This window comes from Mytilus trossulus, chromosome 14, assembly GCF_036588685.1.
Source record: "Mytilus trossulus isolate FHL-02 chromosome 14, PNRI_Mtr1.1.1.hap1, whole genome shotgun sequence".
NCBI classification, from domain to species: domain Eukaryota; kingdom Metazoa; phylum Mollusca; class Bivalvia; order Mytilida; family Mytilidae; genus Mytilus; species Mytilus trossulus.
Genome location: NC_086386.1, coordinates 35,661,400 through 35,688,925, shown reverse-complemented (window position 1 = coordinate 35,688,925; position 27,526 = coordinate 35,661,400). Strand labels below are relative to the sequence as shown.

Sequence of the window (27,526 nt, the reverse complement as noted above, 5' to 3'; positions counted from 1 at the left end):
GTATGAAATACTATTAACCTTATAATTGCTAGATATATTCTAGCGAAAGTTAAAAGTGTAAAGATTTTTTATAAAATATACATGTATAGAAAGGACAGATCACAGTTGTTGCTAAAGCACAGCTGACAGACTTCTAAAAGCAATCAGTACCTGACTTTTTGATGCTCCAGTTCTTGTTTCCGAGCAAGTAGAAAACTGCTGAGACCTCTTTTTGGCCTATTTACAGTTATTTTAAGGTTGTTTGATCTAAATTAAAACACCAATGCTACACGTAAAGCAACATTCATAGCATTTCATTCAAGCACTTTCTAATAATAATTGTCTAGAAATTGTTATTCTTTAAACTCAATCACTTGTCTTTTTTATGTTGCTATTCATTTTTAAATAAAATGAAAATGGTAATTTTTGAAATCTCAAGAAGAGATTTTATATGAATTTATAGGGTTAAATATACTTACCATGAAATTACATTTATATATATAGAATATGTTTGCTTTCACAACATGTTCTCATCGCAATTACCTAGGTGATTAAAAATTACATCCATGAGATGTACTCACCTACCTCATAGTTCACCTGTGTTACATACACTAGCTTTAGTTTTAATTTGTCGTTTAATTGAATAATTTCAATTAAGTGAACAAAAAACTGAATTTATTCCAGGGGTGGTGGTGGATTGTGGTAAGTATATTTAACCCTATAAATTCATATAAAATCTCTTCTTGAGATTTCAAAAATTACCATTTTATATGAATTTGGTTAAATATACTTACCATGAAATTACATTTATATATATAGAATATTTACTGATTAACAAGCAGTATTTCATTTGGTGGAGGATAAATTCTCTCACACACATACAATTTCAACATATAAAAAATTATGTGAAATTTTTTAAAGTAACTCCATTAAATTTTGTAAAATACGGATATTAGTAAAAACCGAAATTACTGAATTTATTATACAATGAAGCTATGCTGCATAACTATATGTATATCAATGGCAAACTTTGCAGATTGTATAAATACAAGTATGCAAAATTAATAGACTTGATGTAGAGTTGTCTCAATGGCACTCACATGTATATTTATACCCCATCTTTCTATATCTGATAGATAAATAATCTGCAGGTCAGTATAGAAATAATTATATTAAAGCTCCTTCATTATGAGCTAAATGTGTTGTAATATTGATGCAACAGTAAATAAGCATTTATTTCTGAATAGGTTGTTCTTGTTGCTTGTACAAATCGACAAGAACTAATCCAACCTTAATTTCATTAATTCCACTTTGAAACTTAAGTTTATTTGGAAACATTATTACCTTTCCATTGTTTTCTCTATATTAATATAATAACATATAATATATGATTGCTGTCGTCTTTTGATAACCTGATCAATATCACATCTTTCGAAATAAATTCTTTTCTACTTAATTAAAGAATTATAATCAATTAAAATATACTTTTTAAATAGGTGTCCTTAATACAATCAAAGTTTATTAAAGACTCAAACCAATGTTGTTTCATGATTATGCTAAATCTGGATTAATCTTTAAACTTTTTTTTTTTTTAAAGTTATAGTCCCTGAAAATTTGCTTCTCTGCTAGATATACTACTTTTAATATTTTATAGATTTAGAATAAAATATTTTCATCAAGAGAAGTCTTGTACTATTGTCATATTGTATAATGACAATTCTCTAAACTGACTAAATTTTAAAAATCTGATAAAATTTCTACATGTATGAGTGATAGAACCTTTGAATACAATGTCTAGGGGGCTACCATTTCAACCATGAACAATATTTTAGTTTTGTATTGGACTACTCAAGTGTAAAAATACAGAAATGGACAAATCAGTGGAAAAGTTTCAGTATAAATGTTTCCATTGATATACTACTTCCACAGAATATTTGGATGTTGAGCTGAATTAAAGCCATGATTGTTGTCCTTATAAATCCAAAAAGAATGCTAACAGATGATTTTCTCCAGCTATGAAAAATCTGTCTAAAATAAAATGTTTTGATATTTCTAATTAACATTTCACAACGGTTAACTTTCTAGAATATCTTGCCATCATCAGTATAGTTCCAAATTTAAGGAAACAAAAATTTGACATAATGAACAACTCTTGTATGTTGCTCTTGACAATTGTTTATATTAATTTCAGAAATTATTTCGCTATCAGAAATACTAAAATGCAACTTGTCAAATATAGTTCTATAGTTGTATTTAAAGAAAAACACTTGTTTGGCAATATGGAAAACACTTGTACTAACTTGCAGTATTCTTAAGTGTTCTAAGTTATTTCAGAAATGGTTTCACTATCAAAAATGCTCATTTTATTTCTGTCTTGGTTCACCTCATCTGAATCCTATACATTCTGATATGATTCAATATATATCAACCAAACAGCTTTTGGTATATCATTTGGTTAACTTAGTCACTCAGAAGAAATTTGCATTTGTCCCCAAATTTGGCAAAAACAAAATTAATGTGATTTAAATAATCACATCTTTCAAAACAATATTGAATCAAAATTCAAAGTAATTGTTTAAAATAAACACATTTCAATTTTGTGTAGCATATTCTTGTATGAGATACTAACTCTATGCTATATATCTACAATGTATATTATTCTGGCTGGTAATATGGAAATTGAAAAGTGAATAATTACCATCAATTCCGAGATTAAAATCACATGCAATCGGAAAACCTTCCTGCATGTAGATAATACACAACTTGACTTTGACCAGACTAGATTTTTGTTACTTTATGCTTATAATGAGCAAAAATAAAAATAAACAGTGACATTTTAATATTTAGGTATAATATTAAGAAAATGTCTCACATTTGATTTGATATAATCATGGAATTATCATACTATATTTTACTTCCATGTACTATTCTTAGACTATTGAAAGCTATTTGCTAACTATTAATCAGTCTTTTGAATAAATTGCTTTTCCTATATTTTGCTGTTAAATTAACTGCTTCTACACTGGTGCTAAAATTTGAGAACCAATTGAAAAGTATATATATTATATGTTTATATTGGTACATCATGTGTTACTCCAAAAAAAACCTCTTCTTTTTTACTGCATCTCGTAAAGACTGACTAAATAAAGGTTTATATAAAGAGCTGTATAATAGATAGTTTCAAATCTTGAGAACTACTTCAATTTCCTAGACCTGATGATGTCTAGCATTTTAAATAAATCCTGCATCCACAATGCTTTAAATCTTATTTATTTATTTACCAATATTTTACTAATTTTTGTACAAGATCTAAATTAATGATAATCTTGTTTCTATAAATCAGCATATTTGAGTCCTCTATACTTCAGAATTCTGAACCAATATTTAACACTAGGAAAAACAATGTGAAGCCATTGCATAAACTGTTGGGTTCTACCAATCTCACATTAAGAATAAAACAGACCCAATGAATGAATCCTTATAGCAGAAATTTGCCCATCTGTTGGCATTGCTTAGAAAACCTTAGATGTAAATTAAGGCATAATTTTCTATCTTTAAAAGAGCATCCAAACTCCTTTTGCTTTCATGATTGGAAGATATATGTATAATTTGACAGTGATTCCCATATAGTGAGGGTAAGATAGTCTCTTAAGTCTTACGTTATCACCTCTTTTTTGTGTACTCAAAACAAAACAGAATTAGTACATATTATATTATATGCATTGGCAATGTACACTCTGAATTATGTAATCAATATACAAGCCATTACCTTGAATGAGTCTTTGTGAAATGCATCATGGCATCCCCTAAACTCTTTATTCAATAGACATTCTAATGTTTACATAAAAAACATATAAAAGCCTTTGTTTTCTTACTGCCGACAAAAAATAAACAATTGGTTATAGCAGTTTATACTTATAATATTCATTTTCTTCTTGTCATAAGTAAACTGACCATGAAATTTAATATTAGTAAAAAGAGTTGTCACAAGCGATCAACTGTATTTAGAACAGTGCTCCATTCTTACTGTCTCCATGTCTGTTAGAGCATTGGAGAATTATTTATCAGTAAAAAAAAATATTAATATTTACAGCAATTTGCTGTTCTGGAAAAATATTTCAGGCTTCTAAGAATTACTGTCCTGATTTAAACTGGACATATTTAAAAGAAGTATGTATTGGTATGCTTAAAGTTTGAACTGCAATCACATTTGTATTGTACTAGATAACAATGTATTATTTTAGTGTCTTTAATATCTGTCTTGACTATTTCCAGACACTTGTTCAATATATTATCAATATGAGCAAATATGTTAATTGACTAAACTGTTGGTTCATCACAAAAAACAATGTGCAACCAAATATTAGCTATGCTTGTGTTGTTTTAAAATATAATAAAAGTAGACATAATGTTCCCTGGTTGGAAGGATGTCTAGAAAAGTCAGATAGACCTGGACTTAAATTCACTAGTCTGATTCTAATTTATTTTATTTGCAACAATCATCCACGTGCAATTCTATGCTCCATAAATATCAATGTGCAATCAATAAATAGTTATGATTTAATTTTATGTAAGATATCAAATCTGTATTTTATTAGAATGAATGAAACTTACAGATTCTAAATCATGCATGTTGTTCTAGTTCCTATGTTTCCTGTATGAAACATGTCAACATTAATCAAATAGACTTGGACATAATCCCTATTCTATTTTTTAAATTCTATAGTGATCCATTGAGCACGTTTTATTTTCAATAAATATGGTTCATGTTCCCTGAATGGAAGGTTAACCAAATAACATCATCAGTTGTGGGCAAAATCCCTATTCTGATTGTTATGTATTTATTAACTGTTAAAACAGTATCACTGTTGGTCTACGCTCCCTGTATGGAACGTTTTCCAAATAAAAACAATCAGAAATAGGCAGATTCCCTTTTCTGATTAAAATTTATTAAACCAATTGAGGTTCTAGTCACAATAGTGGTATACGCTCCCATACGGACGTTTTCCACATTAAAATAATCAGATCTGGTCAAAATACCTATTCTGATTTTAATATAGTTATGTGTTTACACAGTCTCGTGAACCAGGCGTACACGTAACAGACTGCAAATTGTAAACAATCGACTAAACCAATTGAGGTTCTAGTGACAATAGTGGTATACGCTCCCATACGGACGTTTTCCACATGAAAAACAATCAGATCTGGTCAAAATTCCTATTCTGATTTTAATATAGCGATGTGTTTACACAGTCTCATGTACAGACTGCAAATTGTAAACAATCGACTTTATCCAAACTTTACACTCGACCCGTTTCGTAGCATTGCTCTAATGCAGTGAAAATCCGGTCACCTGAGCGTGAAAAAAGAAATAAACATCCGTTTAAATATATATCTTTTTAAAAACGTAGCACTCACGTAACATGTCCGATTTTGACAGCTAAATTCTGCTTTTCCTCGGACCCGATTTAATGTTTGAAAATGGCGGCTAAACAAAGGTCATTTTCTATGTCGTCATATTTCCAGACTCGTAAGCTGTAAAAATGACGAAAACGTGCATATCAGAAACTTGGCAGAAGCGCTGTATTCTGATTCACATTAAATTAATCGTATACCGATATTCCAAAAACAAATAATGTCTTTATAAAACATAAGGATTTTAACAGTAAACTGTTAAAAATCCTTGCCGACGAGAAACATGCGTTCTCTTGAACGCAAAAATTAAAACTAAAGCTAGTGTATGTAACACAGGTGAACTATGACGTAGGTGAGTACATCTCATGGATGTAATTTTTAATCACCTAGGTAATTGCGATGAGAACATGTTGTGAAAGCAAACATATTCTATATATATAAATGTAATTTCATGGTAAGTATATTTAACCAAATTCATATAAAATTGAGCTTCACAAATCTTTTTAAAAAAGAAGTTTCTCAATTATTATTGTTATCATTTTAAAAACAAAGGATTACAACTTTTTGTAGTTTTATCAGAAAAATATCTATGAGATATCATAGGTAGTAATACTGTAAACCAACTTATTTTCGCGGATACTTTATTTCGTGTTTTACCCTTTCTTGACCACTTTGCGGCTATTTAATTTCGCGATTTTCTAGTTTACTTGACGAAGTTTAATAAGGAAAGATACAAGGTTTATATATTCACGACGATTTATTTTCGCGTTATTTTTCTACTCGCGAAAGTCGCAAAAATAAATCGCTCGCGAAAATAAGTTGGTTTACAGTAATAATTTAATATTTAACAAGGACACTTGAATATATACATTCTATGAAGTAAAATAACAAAAATACTATACTCAAATGAAAAATCAAAACAGAAAGTCCCTTAACCAATGTAAATATAAGCTGTTTTCTGCTAAAATAAAAGCAGGTGTGTCAAATATTAAAATTTAAGCAGCTGTGTTAATAAATTACCTGTCAGTATCAATATCTGGTATCTTATGAATATCTTGGGAACCAGTCACCAAACAACTTGGACGGAGGGACAGGAATCTTTCTGAACTTTTACTGTACAAATCTAAATCTTTGACAGCTCTTCTCTGACTGACCATAACATGTGAACATGGAATAAGATGCCTAAAAATCAATGAATCATCATCATTTAAAATACAAGTACAGCATATTGGTTATTTAAAGGTCTTTTTTATGTTCTTAGATGAAGGAATTTGTGTTTCACTTGTACATTATTACAGTCTCATGGCCTTGTATAATGCATTTAAAAGATCCTGATATCCTATCCTGTTTATGTATAAAAGGTATCTGTAATGACAAACTGGAAATTATGTTCTTATTCTATACTTGAAAGTCATAACAAAAGTCTAGAACATTTTTTAACTTGTTCCACTCACAATACAAGACAAATTTCGTTATTTCAGTTTCTTATAAATGTCATTTGGAACAGGTGATTTTTATTCTCTGAATGTAAAATTCATAGTCAAAGGCCTTACAGTGGTTTTTAAGAAGCACTGCAATAAAACAGCAGTGTAAATACATCTTTGTTTGGGTATTCTCATTGCTTTGCTAGTTTACTTCATTTTATTCCAAAAAGATCTTGAGATATCTGTTGACTGTTGCATAAAAAATGAATATAAAACTTACTTGAATATAATTTCAAACATTACATCTTCACAATTTAAATCTACCAAGGTTTTGAATAACGACAAGGAGGCTGAGCATAGTAACTGAAAGTAAATAAGATACATGAGGCATTTCTCAGGTTTATGTTTAAACAGTAAATCTTTAATTCAACAAGCTACAAATGAAAATATCATATGGATAATTCAAAACTAATATGCACATGGTGAATATCTTATACCAATAGATAGATTTAATCTTTGTTTTATGTAAAACAAAATAATATTGACTTTGCTTCTATGTGTATATGAGAAACAGTCTTAATCATAGGTCAAATACACTTCTGTTAGCTAATATTGTTGTTACCATGTAATAAATCAATAATAAAACGTAATGAAAAAGGTCATGAAATATTATGATACTCCATTTGTTTGTCCCACTTACTCTAGAACTACTATTAATCCTTGTTGTGAGTGAGTCTAAGATAATAATCTCATCATTCTGTTCTGTCAGTATAAAGCGTATAAAAGCTCTAGTTAAGGCCGGCTCTGTGATCTTCCTGAGGAACAATTCTAGATACGCTGTAGCTGCTATTACTTCCTCTCTAGAATTCTAAAAAAGAGAGAATTACATTATTATCATACACAAGAAAAGGTTAATACTCATAAACATGTATTTTAATCCTATAAGTTTAATGTTACAGATATCTTATCTGCCTTGCATAATTACATGCAGTTTCTGTAAGAACAAATTATACAGAGAAAATTACTATATTACTTTAATTTAATAATTATTCTTTTCTTTTACCAATCCTATCCTAGCATTATAAAAAGTAATGTAAAATAATCTTAAATGCTTTGTTTATAATTTTATGTGGCCAAAAACCTCATTTTTCTGCTCACTGTAATATGTTTCCACCAACAAAACTTGTTTTTTATCCAAAGAAGATCTAGAATAAATGTATATTCTTATTTATTATTTTTAAAATTATCCTTACAAAGATTATTCAAAATCAGCAGAAATACCCGTAGTATTTTAATTGGCATTATTCAAAATTATATTGTATAGGAAAATGGAACTCAAAGCCAAAAATGTAACCTATTTCTTTAGACACAATCACTAGAAGTCAAGAAAATCTTCATAAATTGTTACAGGTCTATAAACAATGAAGTCCTGCTGTTAACACCAAGCTATGTTAAGGTTAAAAACTTAAAAGTGGACAAGTTTCAATACATGTCTATTACCCTCATCAGAAATGTATAAACAAAAATCTTAATTTTAACAACTTCTGTTTTAAATCAAACCCACATTTTTGGGCCTAGCAATACACTCTTTTATTTTTTTTTTTAGATCTTCTTTATAACATGTTATTTTAAAAAAGACAATACACAAACACTGTATGTTACAGTATGAACAACAAGTAATGTTTACAGAATAATGAGTTATGCATGCCTAGAACAGAATTCATTCTCAAAATGTTTTAAGGGTAGGAATTCATTCCCAAAACAAGCATCTCAAGCAAATAAGCAATGTATTATGCATAAACCATAAAAATCAAATCAATACATAATGTCTAACATTTCCTGAAGATCATTTTAAATTACAGCAATCAAAAGGCAGGCCTCAGTTATGTACAATAATTTGTTCAAAATAAATCATTACAAATATCACGTAACTTCCATACTAACATTCAATATAATAATTTTGCAGCAACTGAAAAAAACATGAAAAGATAAACAAGATACAACAAACAAAAATATTCTTTCATTCAGTCATTTTTTCACAAATCTTACTGACTGGTTAAAGATGTACCTCTGCTAGTAAAATAAGTGATTGACATAAAAAAATATTTTAATGTAATAAAAGCAAATTGTTAATTTAGAAAAAGAAGAAGAACAAAATTTAAAGATATAAAAAATGTGTAAGGGTTCCCCGAACCCAGTGTCTCGCCTACTTTTGCTGTAAATCGCAGGCTCAACAAAAATGAGGCAAAAAATCAATAAAAATATTCCTCTTGATGCTATCCTATGATTGTAAGAAGGTGTTGAAAACTATAACTGCAGACTGTATGTAATGTTAACTGGAAGAAAATCTAAGTCAATTTAAAAGTAAAATACAGAAAAAATGAAGTTATCTTTATACAAAATTTACTAACTTATGATCATAAATAAGCTCCTGTCCAAGTTTGGTACAAATTAACCCAGGATAGTTTAAGAAAGTTATTCAAATTTTAAAAACTTTTACCACAGAGTGAATGTAATGTTTCCCTGCAGAAAAACTAAGTCCATTTAAAGGTAAAATACGGAATAAATGGATTTATTATTTTTATAAATTTTGCCTCTGGATACTATCTTATGATCATAAACAAGCAACTGTCCAAGTTTGGTACAAACCAAGGATAGTTTAAGAAAGTTATTAAAATTCTAAAAACTTTAACCACAGAGTGAATGTAATGTTTCCCCGCAGAAAAAACTAAGTCCATTTACAAGTAAAATACGGAAAAAATGGAATTTTATTTTTACAAACTTTACTTCTGGATACTATATAATGATCATAAACAAGCTTCTGTCCAAGTTTGGTAGAAATCCAGTACAGTTTAAGAAAGTTATTAAAATTTCAAAAACTTTAACCACAGAGTGAATATTTGTGGACTCCGCCGCCGACGACGACGGAGTGTAGGATCGCTTAGTCTCGCTTTTTCTTTTATGTAAGGGCCAATTACTGTATAAAAAAATCAATTAAAAAAAATCATATTTTGGTTCAAAATTCAAAAAATGGATGGCCTTGCGTTCGTATGTCAAGCAGCATATTCTCCATGAAAATATAAAGTAGTGATATGAATATGAAACTTGTACTGTATGTAATAGATTGACAATGATTTCTAACATGCTTTTTCACAGGCTAACTTAGTATATTATACTAATTTTCAAGACTTCAAATTGACATAGCTGGGGATCCAACCCAAGACCTCCAGCATACTACCACGATACCATTTAATATGTACTATCTATGTAAACAATTTAACAAAAAGAAAAACAAATAAGACATTTCTTTCTGTTGAAGACTCTTTGTTGACTATAATCTGGCTTCTGGTTTTTTTTATTGGGTTGCTGTCTAGTTGATGTATACCTTACCTCCCTTAATTGGTAATAAATCATCAAACCAATTAATGTGAAAAAATAGCCTAATACAAAAACAAAGTCTTTCACAACATCTGATTATTAGAAATTATTATAGTAAAGAGAAAATAATAGGGTGTTAGATTCTTACATGCCTGGAATAAACATTTTACTATGTTATTTTGTAAAAATAAAAATAGCCATACAATATATAGTATGCATCATTATAACATAATACTACATATTCAAATAGTAATTTACATATGCAGTCACCATTGGTGCAACTTTCAAGCAGAGAAACTAAGGCTTGCAACCGTTTTCAATTTTTCTTGTATAGCTGCAGTAACTACATGTGAAACCAAAAAAAAAAGAAGGAACAAAGAAATTACAAACCTAAAAGGGTAGATTGAAAAATGCACAGTACATAAAAATAAAAATGCACATAACCAACTTTTAAAAAAGCAAAAACAGGCACCTATTAAACACGAACTAGCAAATACAACAGATATACTTAACTAACCAAAAACATTGGTGAATCTAGCAGAGGTAGTGGAAGTCCTGATACATCCTAACAAAGGGAAATAACTATTAAACAAAGGGAAGTAACTATCATATTTACTGGTTTACTGTTGGGTTTATTTGTAATTTTAATATAATTGATATCAGACAACAGATTAAATTTTACATCTGTGTTTCATTTACCTCTTTCTTTTTAAATTAAATATACTTTGACTTTAATTAATTGTAGAGAAAGAGTATTTCATGCAATCTAAATGTAATGTATTACATGTATTACTAAGTTTGATAAAAATAAGAAGAGAAATTTTCACAAAAAATATTTTCCATTGAGCTATAATATTTTGACACACACCCAATTACTGTAGAATCTTGTCTTAGAATGTATGTTTATCAACTTTCATTACTCGATTGATAAATTTATTTTTTGGGTGTGGATATTATGGTTTAAATCATTTTCTCTCATCAAAGCAGCTAATATGTATTTTGATAAGAACTTAATCCATATTTTTTTTTAAATATAGGTCTAAATCTTTTAAAACTGATGACCAATAAATAATGAAGAATAGTTCAAGTAACATTTCTTTACATTTTTATTCTTGTACCTTTCAATATACTTAAATACAAGACTTAATACCAACAAGCCCCTAAAAAGCAAGGGAAGTAGTGAAAATAAGAAGTGTATTTGTCAATTTATCAATTTATCATGTTTTTGTTTTTTTATCAAAAGGAAAATGCATATACTTTTTCTTTTTAAATGTAATGAAACAAGCTTCACAGATCACTTAAACTGTTTAATACTAGCAAACATCCCAAAATTGGACCTCTGCCGCTTTGCGTCAAGTGATAACTTAGTACATTGAACAGTTATATTTCAAATAAATGTGCTAATTATTTGCTTATCTGTCATATAACAAATAATATATGTGTTATATGAAAATTTAAAAGTGTTAATATTATGTTAAAAATATACACTGTAAATTCAGAATATTTTGCAATCTAATTATTATTGCAAAAAAAATAAAGAGGATAGGTTTTGCAAAAAAGAAATGTTTTGATTGCATAATTTATTTGCAATTTTTCATGAAATTACAATTCATAATCTGACATATTTATCAGTTTTTCAACAATCACTGTAATAAATGTGTGCATACATTTCTGAATTTACAGTTACTTATTTTAATGTATAAAAACACAACAGTTGTAAATTTTACAACAGTGAATATAAAATAACTATGTGAATGTAATACATTAAAAAAGTCATCAAATGGCATCAATTAAAAGATTACTACATATGGACTTATTTTTAGGAAGTTACTCTACAATTTTGGGCTATTTAGGGGACTTAATCCCCTACCCCATTAAAAAAAAAAAAGATCGACAAGGTCTATCTTAGTGTAAATTTTCCACAATTGTTCATCCTTTTTCATTTTGTATAACAAATCTGAAGCTTCCAATTTTTTTTATGAGTAAAATTGTTCATAGATTAAGGGCATATTTACTTTTGCGTTGATAGAACTTTGTGTTGTTCCAAGTAAAATTATTTGTCTTTTACATAAAAACTTTACAGAAATTTATATTTTATCAAATAATAAAAGAAAATTTAATAAATCAATTGTAAACATTAAGAGAAAATAAACTTTTTGGTTTTATCTAAATATGTCATCAGATGGTTTTAAAACTATGTATGATACTGATTTTCATGTGCAAAACATGTCAACTAACTAATTCACTGATGATGCAACAAGAAAAGGTAATAATATTCAACTTAATTTTAAATATGTCTTAAAGACAAACTCAACTGATGAAAGTCACAACAAGACATCACAAGTTTAAAGAACAAACCATCTTTGAAGAAATCCTGGCTATAATCACGCATTTTATAAAATAAAAGTAATGTATCACAACAAATACACAAGCATCTACAAAGTGATAAATCTACACCATGTGTTAATACCTACCTGGTGTAATGCAGGTCCTAACACAGGTACCAGGAATCCATCATATATATACTGTATCAACTGACATCTAACTTGAGGGTCAGAGATCTAAAACAACAAAACCATCACATGATAAAACTCAGGTAAAAATTTATCTTAAGTGTTGTAAAAGTTCTTGGATATCCCCATTGAAATGTGTTTAAAAATTTCTTTCTGAGCGGTGTGAGAAAAATATTTCTCCTCACTAGTGAAAAATCTGTTCTCGGCAAATGATTAGTCGAAATTTGATTGTGTCGTCTAAATGTTTTGTTTTCTTCTGAATTTTCTTATTGTGACGTCATGAAAAAAGGCGACAATGCCTGATGACGTCGCATATAAAGAACACAAGTTTCTGAAAATCTTTGAAAAAGAACGATAAAAAGCATTAGAGAAACAGATTCCAACACTATAACTCGTGTATTATGGTATCTTTATTCTTTATGTGTAACAAACCTGTACTACTGCATTACAGAATTCTAATGAGTTAAGGAACATCTGTAGTTCTGGAGTTACTGTTATGTCTTTCTGAGTGATACATGACCAATCCTCTGACGTGTTTGGTAGCTTTCTTGGCAATGACGAATACAATCCACTTAAACCAGTAGCTAATACCTAACACAAAATAAATCAAAACATTCTACAATTTTACAAAAATATTGTATTATATATCGATTGTAAAATGTATAATTCTTTCACAATGTTTTGTACACAATGAAATAATGGTGACCTTCCGCTGTTGTTTTTTCTATGATCGGGTTGTCTCTTTGATACATTCCCCATTTCCATTCTCAATTTTAAATGTTGTATTGAGTATGAATGTGTTAATTCTCAAAATACAAATTTACATTAATATTTACCAACTAAATTTTCCCTAGCTCCATTCTGTATAATTTTAGTTGTTTGTTATATAATCATTGTAAAACTTCAGTACAAAAATACATTTTTTTCAAATCCACAATAGGATACTGCAGGAAATTTGAAAAAGCTGTGATTATCTGTCAGAAAAATTCCCAACTGATCTCTCCCATGCCGTTTGAATCTACAATGTTACAAGTACTAATTGTATCTGTACAGTGAGAGCATCATGAAATGTCTTTTTGTTGAAAATGAAAATTCACTTCAATATGCTTTTGTAGATTTCTTTTTAAGTATTTTCTCAATTACATTTGTACTTGTATTATATTGGATTTTCCTTTACCTTAATCATTCTAGATTTGCAACAAAATGGACATTTTCTTACAAATTAGTATAACAATAGTTTAAACCTGGTCTTCATATCTTAATATAACCTTTAAATATATTCTGTTTCATATTTGTATAATAGACTTACAGGACAAAAGTCTGAGTGTTCTGCTATGTACTGCCCAATATGAGGATGTTTTGATGAAAGGGACATAATCAATAATAAAGCATCCCTAGCTTGCTGCCCAATCCTTCTTTCTCTATGAATAAATGGTATCAACAATGAAAAAATCAGGAAACGTGCTGGTCCATGGTTAGCATTTGTGTTGAAGAAGCTTTCTAAAATTAAAGTTTGTTGTGATATGCACACACAAATTTGATGCAAAACGAGAACAAGTCTAACTTCAATTTCGGCAGAGTTTTGAGTCTCTTCACAAAACGATAAAAGTCTTAATAAAGGTTGAATTACAGCTTTATGAATTAAAAGAATTTGATGGGACTGACTAATCAATTGTTCATAAAGTCGTAACTGTTCCAATATAATTTTGTCTGTCTGTTCTGTTTGACTTTGACACCATACAGATACTTTCTCAAATATCTGATTCTCTAACAAGTAATGAAGTATAGGTCCTGGCATTCCTTGACCATTGTCGTCCAGACCTTCCTCATTTTCTAGTAGTGTCAACATCTGCTCAAAGTTCTGAAAGACAGTATCAACCTCATCAATTGCCTGTTGCCCTTTATCTTGTATCTGACCCTTGTTTATAATACCAACAGCTTGACTCCAGTGGTTTTTGAAAACTTCCAAGCATGTATGCGGGTCTGTTTCTGATCGTGGGCGACCATCAAGCAAGCTATCACTGCTACCAGACTTACTGGAAAGTTTTGAATCGTTTCTTCCTCTTTTAAACCAAGACATTTTGCTTTCAAATTCATTGCAACATGGCAGAATATAATTGTCGCACTGGAACCTGAAATTAAATATTAAAAAATTAAGATATCCTTTCTTAAATATTCTGCCTCATTCCGTTTTATAATGCTATGGCTTTTTTTTTTTATTTTGTATTATGTACAATGTATAATATTTTCTTTCATGCACACCTCTATATCTATATATTGTGTAGCTCTTGTAAAAATTCTTATATTGGTGCATGTAAAATTATTATAAGTACATGTATGTGTGTGTATCCCATTACATGTTCTGCTGAATATTTGAAGCCTGAGAATTGAAGGGATCAGATTACTTTACTTGTATTTTGCCACAGCCCTTGAGTTGCAATCAAGTAATATAAGTGATAATATAATCACATGATTATCATGAAAATGAAACTATACTAGAACTGTAAAAGGGAAATGTTTTTTTAAATTTTTTTAAGTATTATAGTACATTTTGTAGTTCATGGATTTGTAGTTTCACTGTTAAAGAAATTAGACAAAATTAAATCAGATTTCATTTCAGGGAATTAATTAATGAAAATAATTTTACTTCTATCAAATGTCTTTGATTTCAATTTAACAATTAATTGACAAGTATATTTTTGAGTTAATAAAATATTAAATTCATTTAAATATGTATGAGAATATTCAAGTACATCATTTATGTTATGTCTAATTGAAATTGACAATATAAACTATTAAAGTTACTGTGAATTGTTATCTAATGAACTGTAACCTCAAAGTGACGAAAACCATATGGCACCACCTGGACCACTACCTACCACAGTTGTCGCGATATATAATAAAACTAACTTGCTTGATTATTTTAGTGTAGAATAAAATGCTAATCTAAACAGATGCCTTCTACCTCAATAATGTTATACTTAGCAATACATAACAATTTACATAGAAGATAAATCACTAGTCAAGAGTTTTTGACAAATAACATAAATAGATAAGTCACTTCATAATTTGGCATGTTTGGCAGGGATGGAGAAAAAAATATTTTCAACATTGTTATCACACTCAAATGAATTTGCAATTGGTTGAAACTTATGACCTATTAGACATATTTTTCAACACCCCTGCAAATTAAGAATGGTTTAACAATGTTTACAATTGCATCATATGTCTGGGGATAGGGTGTTCCCGAAAAAAAAACTGTTTTTAGTTAGATAACCAATTCTCTTTCTAAACATGTTACTTGTTTTGCTTGATATACATGTAGGTTATAAACAATGATAAATTTAGTCATTTGCAAGTATTCAAAAAGAGAGAAAACTAAAAATTAATACATATATCATAAAAATATGTTTAAAGAAAAAAAATATATCCTCAATAAACATACATTACAAGTATGTGTATATATTTTTTTTAAATGTGTATTCTTGGTGTTAAATGAACTGAACTAACATGACTAACAACATCAGCATCCACATCCCTCAAATCATGCTAAAGGTCAGTTTAAAATAAATTAAATAAGATACTTTGCCAATTTAACTACTTCTAAAGGTGCTAAACTGAGTACTGAAATGAATTAAATTGGGGCTGAAATAACTTTGAATTGGTGCTGAATTAACTATTTCATGGAATACTGGTATGCATGTTGTTTTGGGGGCCAGGCGCCTCCATGTGCGGGAGTTCTTCCTACATTCAAGACCCATTGGTGGCCTTCAGCTGCTGTCGGCTCTATGGTTGGGTTGTTGTCTCTTTGACACATTCCCCATTTCCATTCTCAATTTCAAAATATTTTGATAAAAACATCTTATTGTTCAACCAGAGTTTGAAAGAAAATAGGGTGGAAATGAACGGAAAAATATGTGGAGCAATTGTGTATTGGGAATGACAAAACTAATACCGATTCACCTAGCTTGTATCCATTTATTTACAATTACAAATTTATGCAGTATTTCATTCATGTAAGTCTAGCTTGTATCCATTTATTTACAATTACAAATTTATGCAGTATTTCATTCATGTAAGTTGAGAGATAACCATTACAACCAAATATTCTAAGAGCATATATGTTTGAAGAACAATATCTGGATTCTGCTAAATTATGAGTATGGATTACTAGGGTCTGTGAGCTGATGAATATAAACTTTGCAACTATTGACATTGTAAATGTTCATAAAATGTGGATACTTCCTTACTTTTAACTATATGTCTACAGGATTATTTCAATATTTGATTGTATTCAATAAGCAATAATGTTAAAGAAATTCATTTTCAGTCATCACTAATCTATATCGAGATATGGAAGATGTTTGACAGCTTGAAAGTGGGCTTGTCACTTCATCTTGGATGTGTCCATAATACAGGTGAAGGTCGGAGAACCGGAAGTGAACTTCGTTTTAGTAAACAATATCATTTTGCAGAACATTATAGTCGTAAATACTTGTATCTAACAAAACAAACAGACAACAAATGTCAAAAAATATGAATGAAATGCATATTTAACCTTTAATTTACGCAAAAACCCCAAAATTATTTTTCTGTGACAACTTCCGGTCAAATTCAAAATGGCCTCCAAAGTTTACAGTGAAAAAAACAACAATACGAACTCACAAAACAGTGAAAAGTTTTCCTCTTCCAGATTTATTATATTGACATTATGAGTTTATTATGTTTTCCTTGTTTTTTGATAACTTTTCTTTCTACGTAATAAATAATTAAAGACCTGTTTCTGCAAAAAATCGTATACCTGAATCTCAAACGTGCAGACGGGCACATGAAAAAACATTATAACTGGCAAATACCATTAACAAACTGATGTAAGTGAAACACGAATGTTTCGTAAAGTGAATTAAAAGACAATTATTTAAAATAATATGTGATACAGTTGCAAAATGGTTAGTTCTAATGGATGAGCAATCTTTGAATGAACTCCTTGAATGTTCAGTCTGTCTGGACAGACTTGACCATACAAGCAAGGTTCTTCCTTGCCAACATACATTTTGTAGAAGATGTCTTGAAGAAATTGTCAGCACAAAAGGAGAACTCCGCTGTCCTGAATGTAGATATCTTGTAGAAATTAGAGTTGAAGAGCTTCCTTCAAATATTCTTTTGATAAGACTGCTTGAAGGTATTAAAACTAAAACATGTACAGAAAGATCAAGATCTCCAGGCAGATACACAAATGATGAATTGTCTCCTGGTTCAGCAACTGACAGACATTCGAAACAGGTATTAAGAATAGATCACCAGTCATTAATGTGAAGGACAAAATACATTGTACATAAATTAAAATGAAAACTCTTGTAAATTCTTTTAGTCCCTTCTATTGCAATTGGTGTTCAACTTCATGTAGGATTTTATATATCTAATAGATGGATTAAAAATCATATCCCTTCAGGTACAATCATGACAATCAGCTGTACAAAAGACAAGGAAGTTATTAATCTTTACAAGACTTATAATAATCCACCATACATGCCATAAAAAATATCCTGTTTTTTTTAATCATGTTTATAACACTGCAGAGTACTTGTTTAGACCTGCAGATAATTGAATGCTTGTCAATAGACAGAAAAAATCACAACACATTTGTTTGGAAATTCAGTAGTGAATGAACAAATACATAAATAAAAATTGATTGAAAACCTACTAAATTAGTCCATGTTCATGTTTAAACCATGTTAAAAAAAATATTTAGATATGGGTTATTCAGGGTATTTGTAGATTACAATGTATATGTGCCAATGACATGAATGATATAAACTTGGAGTTATACATTATAAGAAGGCAAACACCAATTATTGTTGATTACATGATAATTACCTGAGATTTCAAATGCTAATTATAGTTGTTGACATAAGTAATTAAGTTGATGATTTCTGGCAATTAAGAAATAATAAAGACTGATTGATATCTAAAGCCATACAATGATTAATGTTACAACTTATCTTAATACCTTGAACAATATAAACACTCTGACTGATATACTTATAATAGTTGTTTTAAAAACAAATATTTTTTAAAATTGTAAGAAAAAAATACAACTTTTTTAAATAAATAATAAATATGTCCTGTTTTTGACCTGTTCAACCATATTTAATTTTAAACTAAATTCTACATATTATAGAAAAAAAGTACTATTTTGTATTTACAATTTAATAAAATTGAAGAAATATAAGAATATAAGTGTCCCATGCTAACTTTTTACCTCCCTTCAGAAAATAGAATTAAAAACTAAAGAATGAATTAAACTGTCTCATCAAATTATTTGACTGTATAAACTACAATGTATGTTGTAACTTAAAGTTCAAAATCAAGGTTCACCATAAAAGCAAGTAAATATATTTGTTTTATTTTGAAATTTACCATATTTTAACCTGCTGCCAATTGCATACATTGTGAAACTGTATTTATAAAGTGTCTACATTAACATTTACATAAATATCTATGATTTCAGTCTGTTGGAAAGCTGCCATGTGCTAAAGCATTGTACAATTACGAAGGAAAAGATTCTAAGTAAGTATAGCAGTTGGATTAAGGGTTGGCATTAGTGGCAGAGTTTTGAAGTGTTCTTAAATGTTGAATATATATATCAATACTATAATTATAAAATTCATTTTGTTTGATGAATTGAAAATCTGAAAAAGAAATTCATTTTTGAAATTACAGTCCTTAACAGTTGAGGGATGATGACAAACAAATATTAAAAATGCTGAAGCAGAAAATAAGACATGTAAGATTTCATTTATAAATATAAAGTTTCAGTCAATTAAAAAATATATTGAAGTATTTAAAATAAATTGGTGAAAACTGAAACTGCCACAGATATCAACAAAAGAAAAATTTTAATCATGTAAATGATGTTATAATATATATATATATACTACATTTTTATGTAAAGAGTAGAAATCTGTTTTATGTCCACATCTTTTATTAAAAGAAATAATTTATTCAATTTACTGATTTTACTATTTTAGAATATAAATATACTTTCAAAATTAAGTATGATGTTGACAATAAACATGATAAAACTTACTTTATTAAAACAGGTTATAAATCTTATTTTTACTCTAAAACTCAGATGACTTGAACTTAGTAGAATTGTTACATATGTCAGGTCATTTTACTTTGACATTTAGGTAACACTGTAAAAAAAAATAAAGCTAGAAGTCTTCTGTCTTTCAAATTTTATATTTTGTTCTTTTCAGTGACTTGTCATTCAGGAAAGGTGATATTATTATCCTAAAGAAACAGGTTGATGACAATTGGTTTCATGGAGAATTCAACTCACACCATGGTGTTTTTCCTGCTTCATATGTACAGGTATATTAAGAAAGAAAAATTGTGCATGCTTTTTATAAAGAGGATCCTCCCATTCACAGAAGGAACCTTAATGCTTTACAGTTGCAAATTTTTTTATTTCTTCAGTATATGGTTTTAGATAATTTGTACACAACTTAAGGATATTTTTCTCAAACTGGTATAAAATACACTTTATTATAAAATTTACTTTGCAGGTTCTTGTACAACTCACATCCAATGTTCCCCAATGCAAGACTTTATATGACTTTGAAATGAAAGATGAAAGTGATAAGAAAGATTGTCTGTTCTTTAAAAAGGTAAGTACAGTTGTATTTCAATGTTAAATATACCTTCATCATTGTGTAAAAGTGGAATACCGGTAGGTGGTATTTCAGACCCATACAATTGAAGACAGGTGCATATCAATGATCCACTGCTCTTTTCTCCTGTTTCGTAGCTAGTACAAATAAATCTTATATTTTCTGACAATGTACATTTATTGTTTTTATCCTGAAATTTACACCCAACACTCAAAACTTTTGTTGTCAAATGTAATCATTGTCTCTAGTGGTTCAAAGAAATCAACAGTTTAAACGAGGAACACGAGGAGGACACCCAAAATGAACTGGTTCACAAAAAGAAAAAATCCCCATAACCACTGCTCAACATGAAGTGGGGTAACAGGAGACTTTATTAGTACATGTACAAATAAAGCAAAAAATTATTTGTATACCTGTTATGTGTACAATAGATGGCTGATTGCAGGATAAAATTGAAGACAGGTGCATATCAATGATATGGATGAAATATATCAAAGACAAATGTTGGTCATGTTGGTGCAATTTGAACTTACAGTGAGGTGCTCTATATATGATAACCTGGCATAATTATGATTCCTTTACAAGTATTATTATTGGATGTGATATTTGGTGTAATGCCTTCTAGAAATGAAAAAAATAGACTTGTTCACCATACACATGTCCAAACAGATTGTCAAAGTAATGACTACAAGTCATAACACTATTTTCATTGCCTTATTCCATATTGATAGTTTACTTCAAGACCTTCTTCAATTGATTCATAAAAAAGATTTACAAGAATTACCAATAACATTGGTCTTCTTCATTTGGCATATTATTATTTTGCCATCTATATTTTATGATTCAAATCCTGGTACTTGCTTTACAGGTTTCAAAATGACTTTTTATACGACCACAAATTTTGAAAAAAATTTCGTCGTATATTGCTATCACGTTGGCGTCGTCGTCGTTGTCCGAATACTTTTAGTTTTCGCACTCTAACTTTAGTAAAAGTGAATAGAAATCTATGAAATTTTAACACAAGGTTTATGACCATAAAAGGAAGGTTGGTATTGATTTTGGGAGTTTTGGTCCCAACATTTTAGGAATTAGGGGCCAAAAAGGGCCCAATTAAGCATTTTCTTGGTTTTCGCACTATAACTTTAGTTTAAGTTTATAGAAATCTATGAAATTTTGACACAAGGTTTATGACCACAAAAGAAAGGTTGGGATTGATTTTGGGAGTTTTGGTTTCAACAGTTTAGGAATTAGGGGCCAAAAAAGGGCACAAATAAGCATTATTCTTGGTTTTTGCACAATAACTTTAGTTTAAGTAAATAGAAATCAATGAAATTTAAACACAATGTTTATGACCACAAAAGAAAGGTTGGGATTGATTTTGGGAGTTTTGGTTTCAACAGTTTAGGAATTAGGGGCCAAAAAAGGGCACAAATAAGCATTATTCTTGGTTTTTGCACAATAACTTTAGTTTAAGTAAATAGAAATCAATGAAATTTAAACACAATGTTTATGACCACAAAAGAAAGGTTGGTATTGATTTTGGAAGTTTTGGTCCCAACAGTTAAGAAAAAGGGGCCCAAAGGGTCCAAAATTAAACTTTGTTTGATTTCATCAAAATTGAATAATTGGGGTTCTTTGATATGCCGAATCTAACTGTGTATGTAGATTTTTAACTTTTGGTCATGTTTTCAAATTGGTCTACATTAAGGTCCAAAGGGTCCAAAATTAAACTTAGTTTGATTTTGACAAAAAATGAATAAATGGGGTTCTTTGATATGTTGAATCTAAAAATGTACTTAGATTCTTGATTATTGGCCCAGTTTTCAAGTTGGTCCAAATCTGGGTCCAAAATTAAACTTTATTTGATTTCATCAAAAATTGAATAAATGGGGTTCTTTGATATTCCTAATCTAACTGTGTATGTAGATTCTTCATTTTTGGTCCCGTTTTCAAATTGGCCTACATTAAGGTCCAAAGGGTCCAAAATTAAACTAAGTTTGATATTAACAAAAATTAAATTCTTGGGCCTCTTTGATATGCTGAATCCAAACATGTACTTTGATTTTTGATTATGGGCCCAGTTTTCAAGTTGGTCCAAATCAGGATCTAAAATTATTATATTAAGTATTGTGCAATAGCAAGTCTTTTTAATTGCACAGTATTGTGCAATGGCAAGAAATATCTAATTTCACAATATTGTGAAATAGCAATTTTTTTTTTTAATTAGAGTTATCTTTCTTTGTCCAGAATAGTAAGCAAGAAATATCTTATTGCAAGAATTTTTTTTAATTGGAGTTATCTTTCTTTGTCCAGAATCAACTTAAATCTTTGTTATATACAATATACAATGTATATTCACTTTTTACTACCAACTGATAAATTTAAATAATCTTTACCATTCAGTGATAACAAGCAGTTTTTTTTTACATCTTAATATTTTATGATGTATTTAAATGAGTAGTTATTGTTGCAAACTCCATTAGAATATTTTAATTGAGATTAGTTTTGGAATAAGGGAAAGGGGGATGTGATTAAAAAATTGGGTTCAATTTTTCTCATTTGAAATTTCATAAATAAAAAGAAAATTTCTTCAAACATTTTTTTGAGAGGATTAATATTCAACAGCATAGTGAATTGCTCTTAAGAGAAAACAAAAATTTTAAGTTCATTAGAACACATTTATTCTGTGTCAGAAACCTATGCTGTGTCAACTATTAAATCACAATCCAAATTTAGAGCAGAATCCAGCTTGAATGTTGTGTCCATACTTGCCCCAACCGTTCAGGGTTCAACCTCTGGGGTCGTATAAGGCTACGCCCTGCGGAGCATCTGGTTTATTTTGGGGAAAAAGAGCAAATGAGTCTTTTAATTGAATATTTATTTTCTTCTGCTTGACAGGATGAAACCATAACGGTATTAAAAAAGGTGGATGATAATTGGTTGGAGGGTAGGAAAGGTGAAAAGATAGGAATATTTCCTGTATCCTTTGTTGATGTAAGTATTACATTCCGATTCCATCAATCTGTCATTTAATTGAATGCTGTCCTACATCATGTAAATGTGGGTTTTAGACAGTTTCCACTATTAAAAGACCACTCTATAAAACTGTAAACATGAATGAATGAAGCTGTGACACATTTTAATGAACAATAAGAAATATGCACTACCAATTTTTTATTTTTTTTTGCAATTTTAGCTAAATATTGAACAGATAGACTTGAATTAAATTTTATTGTCATTAGAAACTATAATTATTTTTTTTTCAAATTTAAAAAAAAACATTTGTATGAGCATTACACAAAGATATCATAAACTATTGAATCTGAATCTATCGTTAATGTGCAAAATGACACACCTATTACAAGCAACTCACATATAGCAAGTTGATTTATGATTTCAATGTAAAAACCTTGATATTGTTTTCTGTATGTTATTAGTCTTTTAAAGTTTTTGGCATGATTGATTGATTGATTGATTGATTCTCTTTATTTCCTCCAATATACTGAAGATTTACATTTTTAAACACAAGTATACTAATTACAAGAAATGAACAACATATACATCAGTACATGTAATTACAAATTACAATTTAAGCACACACAAAAAAAGAAAAAAAAACCATTTTACATATATATACAATATATATGTATAATATATCTACATGCTACATTTGTTTGATGCAAATAATTTAGTGACCCAAAATTAAACCTATGCTCAGATAATTTGCCTTTAAATTTTACATACAGATGAAATATATGATCTGCCAAGCAACACATCATGTTTCTCCAGTTGTCAGAGTTCAATTTTGTTTATTTTCAGATGAATGATGCTGCAAGGTCTCTTATTAATTCTCAATCAAAGTAAGTCTATCAATGGGGCTGTTAGTATATAGATGTTGTTGTAATAGTTAGGCAAAGTTGGTTGTTTCTTGAACCAAAGGACAAGATAAGTTTTAACATCAGGATGAATTTGTCGTTTTAAAAATGTATTTATGGAACACTAACACTTGACTACATGATAATACAGATTTTTAAAATTCAGATATAATATTCCTTGTCGATATTTAAATGTTTTGTAAATAAAACACACAAATATACATATGAATGTCATATGTGTTTTAAGAAATACATAGAAATGACAAAAGAAACATTTTATGTGAAAAAGACAATCAGCTTTGTTTGAACTCATTGTGAATCATTATTACAGTACCGTAATCAAACATAGAACAGTTAAAGTAAATAACATAACTAGGAAGTCGTCTTGAACTTAATTAAAATGTAACATTTACCATGATTTTCAAACCCATATAATATTTAATGCCCCTTTATATTGGATTAATTTTCAGATATTCATGAAATATAAATACTGTGTAATTATAAACACATATAAAAATTATAAAGTCAACTTCATTTATTTAAAGTTTTGAAGTGCTTGTTGTTCAAACTGGCTGACATTGGTTATTTACAAAATGCTTTTTACAAACAAGAATTAACATAAAGCAGTAAAATTTTAAATAAATTTTGAGATGATAATACATTTTTTGCTCCCATTAGTAATTGGAATACTGTTTAACTCAACTTTTATTTGTAAGTGTTGAATTCTGTTACAGATTAGTTTGTTGTAACATACTGTGTATTTATTTATTTTTGTGGGTACCATTTTTCGCGTATTAAAGAAAAAATGCATTTTCATTGATATTAGATTCTATGGTTTTGCTTAGGTCTGCATACATTTCTATAGAAACATTAAAGTTTCTTTAAACACTTAATTTCTTGGTTCCTTTATGCCCACAAAATTCATGAAAATTGGTTTCAGACAAAAATACTTATAAATCCACAGTATATTAAGATAAATTTTAGAAGGAGTTGACAAAGCATATTATACATTGTTATAATCATCCTATTTCTGTATAATCATAAGTATTTAATGTTGAATTCTTGAGTACCAGTTTTCATGGTCTGATTGGGGATAAAAAGTCAGTCACCTGTTTGGGAAGTGTTACTGCCTTCTTCAAAAGCTAAATGATGAGTTGAAATTTTAAAGTATTTTGGTAAAAAAATTTAATATTGATCTATCTTTGCACAAACATTGCATATTTAAAATGATGGTTTTGAGGCATACTAGATATCGGTTGAGAATTTTAACTTTAAAGCAACCATGATTGAACATTTTAGAATATAGATGGTTAATAAAAAAAAAAGGTAATTTTAAGTGATGGTTAATAAAAAAAAGGTAATTTTAAGTGATGCTTAACTCTTTAGATTTGAAACATGAGATTTGAATATAATCTTTATTTCATTTATTTTGTTTTACTAGTGTTAGTTTCCTTGAAAGCTGGTGTCCATTAGTAGTATTTTGATTTTAACAATATATATATATATATTAAGTGTTGTATAATACCAATATTTGTATGTTTGTTTGTTTTTCTTGTGATCTTTGCTAGCTATATATATAGGTTGTATGATTTTCTATTTTAACATTCGTTTTCAGTCCTTCCTTGCATGCCGGTAATTTAATTTTGCATGATCAAGGTTCTGGGGATGGAGTGCCACATTCCTCTCCCCTTTCTTCTTTGGGTACTCAAATGCCACAACAGAAGCGGCATTCATATACAGCATCCCCTCAGAAATCATCAACGGCAGCTAGTCAGCATAATAGAAGGTAACAGTTGTCATTAATGTGTGTTTTTATTTGATTTCCTCAGAAATCTCTCACGACAGCTAGTTGGCATAATAGAACGTAACGACTGTTGAAAGTGTGTTTTATTTGATAACCATTGAAAATAAAAAGTAAAACACAGTTCTATATTTTTTAACCTCCCCTTTTCTAGCTTCTTAACCCATGATACCTGTGGCAGCTTCTTTTTCCTTATTTTAATGCTCCCTTTGGTGAATCGGAAAAAAACTTGTGGCTTTGAAAGTCTACAAATACAATAAGGGATGTAAATATATATGATATTAACCCACAGGTTAACAATTTTACATTTGTCTTAAGGCAAATGTTGCCCCTTTGAAGAAAGTGCATGGTTTTATAAACACTCATGCTGGAAAAACAAAAAAATATTATTTACTGCTTTTAATGCTGACATTTTAAACCTTTTGCTCTTAGGCCACGTTTTTTTAATTTGTTGGTTTACGGATTTTTCCCATAAAAAAGTCGGGTCGGTCGGTCGGAAAAAAAATTAAAAATTAAATCTTTCAAAACAGAAAAATATGCAAAATAAATATATATTTCACCTCACTAACAAAATGTTTGTCTTATATGCCGTTTTGTCATCATTTCTTAACATTAAGTTCGATGAAATATTATTGATCAGTGATCATGAACATCGCATGACATCGTTTAATAACTTCCTGTAAAAAAGAGGGGTGCACGGACAAAGACAAAATTAAATCGTCATTTCACTAACAAGAAAAAAAGATTTGAGTAGCTCTCAATAAATTCCAGAAATTTGGTAAATAATGATCTTCAATCACAAAAACTGATAAAGAAAAAATGTGAAAACGTCGTACAAAAATAAGTTTTAACACACGTGTCGAAAACGTAATAGACTCGTCCACTGGAAAAACGACAATATCGGGTTAATCAGTTGTCATGCAATCTGGTTTTTATTTCCAATGATCGATATTTTTTATTATCTATGAAACAAGAAAATTTCAAAGGATTTGTTAATATTCAGTACTTTAATTGATGTATTCCACCTGTCCACATTTGGAAAAGTCTATTTCTCTTAGATGATGCATCTTACGATTGATGACAAATAAGGGAAACAAACTTATTTTGTAATTGGTTTTAAACACAGGTTTCGTTCTGCAAAATTATTTGCGTAAACGACATTTCAAGGTCAGTTACAATTGATTTGTCTATTTTTAGAAACGTAAATTGGAAGTTTTATTTTTCACAACAGAGAGTGTTATCAACTTTGTTAATGATTAATGCATTTCATTTCATAAAAAAAAGAAATTTTAATTAATTTTCAGGGATAATGCATTGATAAGGGTCGGCGGGAATAAAAAAGCATGAAAAGTCAATTTTATTTTTATTCTGAAAATTGGCAAAATGGGGTCGGCGGATCCGTAAACCAACAAATAAAAAAAACGTGGCCTTATACAGATATATAGCAATGACTTGGTAACAAGTT

At 29.1% G+C, this 27,526-nt stretch overlaps 2 protein-coding genes across 5 annotated transcripts in view; one reads left to right on the top strand and one right to left on the bottom strand.

Moving 5' to 3' along the window:
• Nucleotides 1-123: 123 nt before the first annotated feature.
• Nucleotides 124-17,873, bottom strand: LOC134697336 (FHF complex subunit HOOK-interacting protein 1A-like). 3 transcript variants are annotated; one of them, XM_063559544.1, is made up of 9 exons: nucleotides 17,761-17,873; nucleotides 14,019-14,841; nucleotides 13,142-13,300; nucleotides 12,671-12,757; nucleotides 10,714-10,761; nucleotides 7,519-7,686; nucleotides 7,099-7,181; nucleotides 6,415-6,576; nucleotides 124-246 (listed from the first exon to the last, which is right to left on the bottom strand). In XM_063559544.1, coding segments are annotated over exons 1-9 (1,635 nt in total). In that variant the 5' UTR covers nucleotides 17,763-17,873; the 3' UTR covers nucleotides 124-143. The 3 variants fall into 3 exon arrangements, with proteins under 3 accessions (XP_063415614.1, XP_063415617.1, XP_063415615.1); XM_063559547.1 differs by lacking the exon at nucleotides 17,761-17,873 and adding an exon at nucleotides 16,960-17,157; XM_063559545.1 differs by lacking the exon at nucleotides 10,714-10,761.
• LOC134697335 (E3 ubiquitin-protein ligase SH3RF3-like) overlaps nucleotides 17,165-27,526 on the top strand; it is a 23,268-nt gene continuing 12,906 nt past the window's right edge. Inside the window, exons 1-7 of one of the 2 annotated variants that reach the window (XM_063559542.1) lie at nucleotides 17,168-17,992; nucleotides 19,221-19,279; nucleotides 19,972-20,086; nucleotides 20,281-20,382; nucleotides 23,284-23,379; nucleotides 24,205-24,245; nucleotides 25,876-26,046. In XM_063559542.1, the coding sequence (XP_063415612.1) occupies nucleotides 17,669-17,992; nucleotides 19,221-19,279; nucleotides 19,972-20,086; nucleotides 20,281-20,382; nucleotides 23,284-23,379; nucleotides 24,205-24,245; nucleotides 25,876-26,046 (908 nt within the window). In that variant the 5' untranslated portion in view covers nucleotides 17,168-17,668. Of the gene's footprint in view, nucleotides 17,993-19,220; nucleotides 19,280-19,971; nucleotides 20,087-20,280; nucleotides 20,383-23,283; nucleotides 23,380-24,204; nucleotides 24,246-25,875; nucleotides 26,047-27,526 lie in introns of both variants that reach the window. The other variant, XM_063559543.1, reaches the window with a different exon arrangement.

What these genes read in the sequence shown, in the direction of transcription:
- LOC134697336 (XM_063559544.1), bottom strand. An exon ending in TAGGACCTGCATTACACCAG is followed by an intron (nt 10,762 to 12,670) that starts GTAGGTATTAAC and finishes TCCCTTTGTTAG; the next exon opens with GATGTATCAGGACTTCCACT. An exon ending in TAGATTCACCAATGTTTTTG is followed by an intron (nt 7,687 to 10,713) that starts GTTAGTTAAGTA and finishes TCTCTTTTTTAG; the next exon opens with AATTCTAGAGAGGAAGTAAT.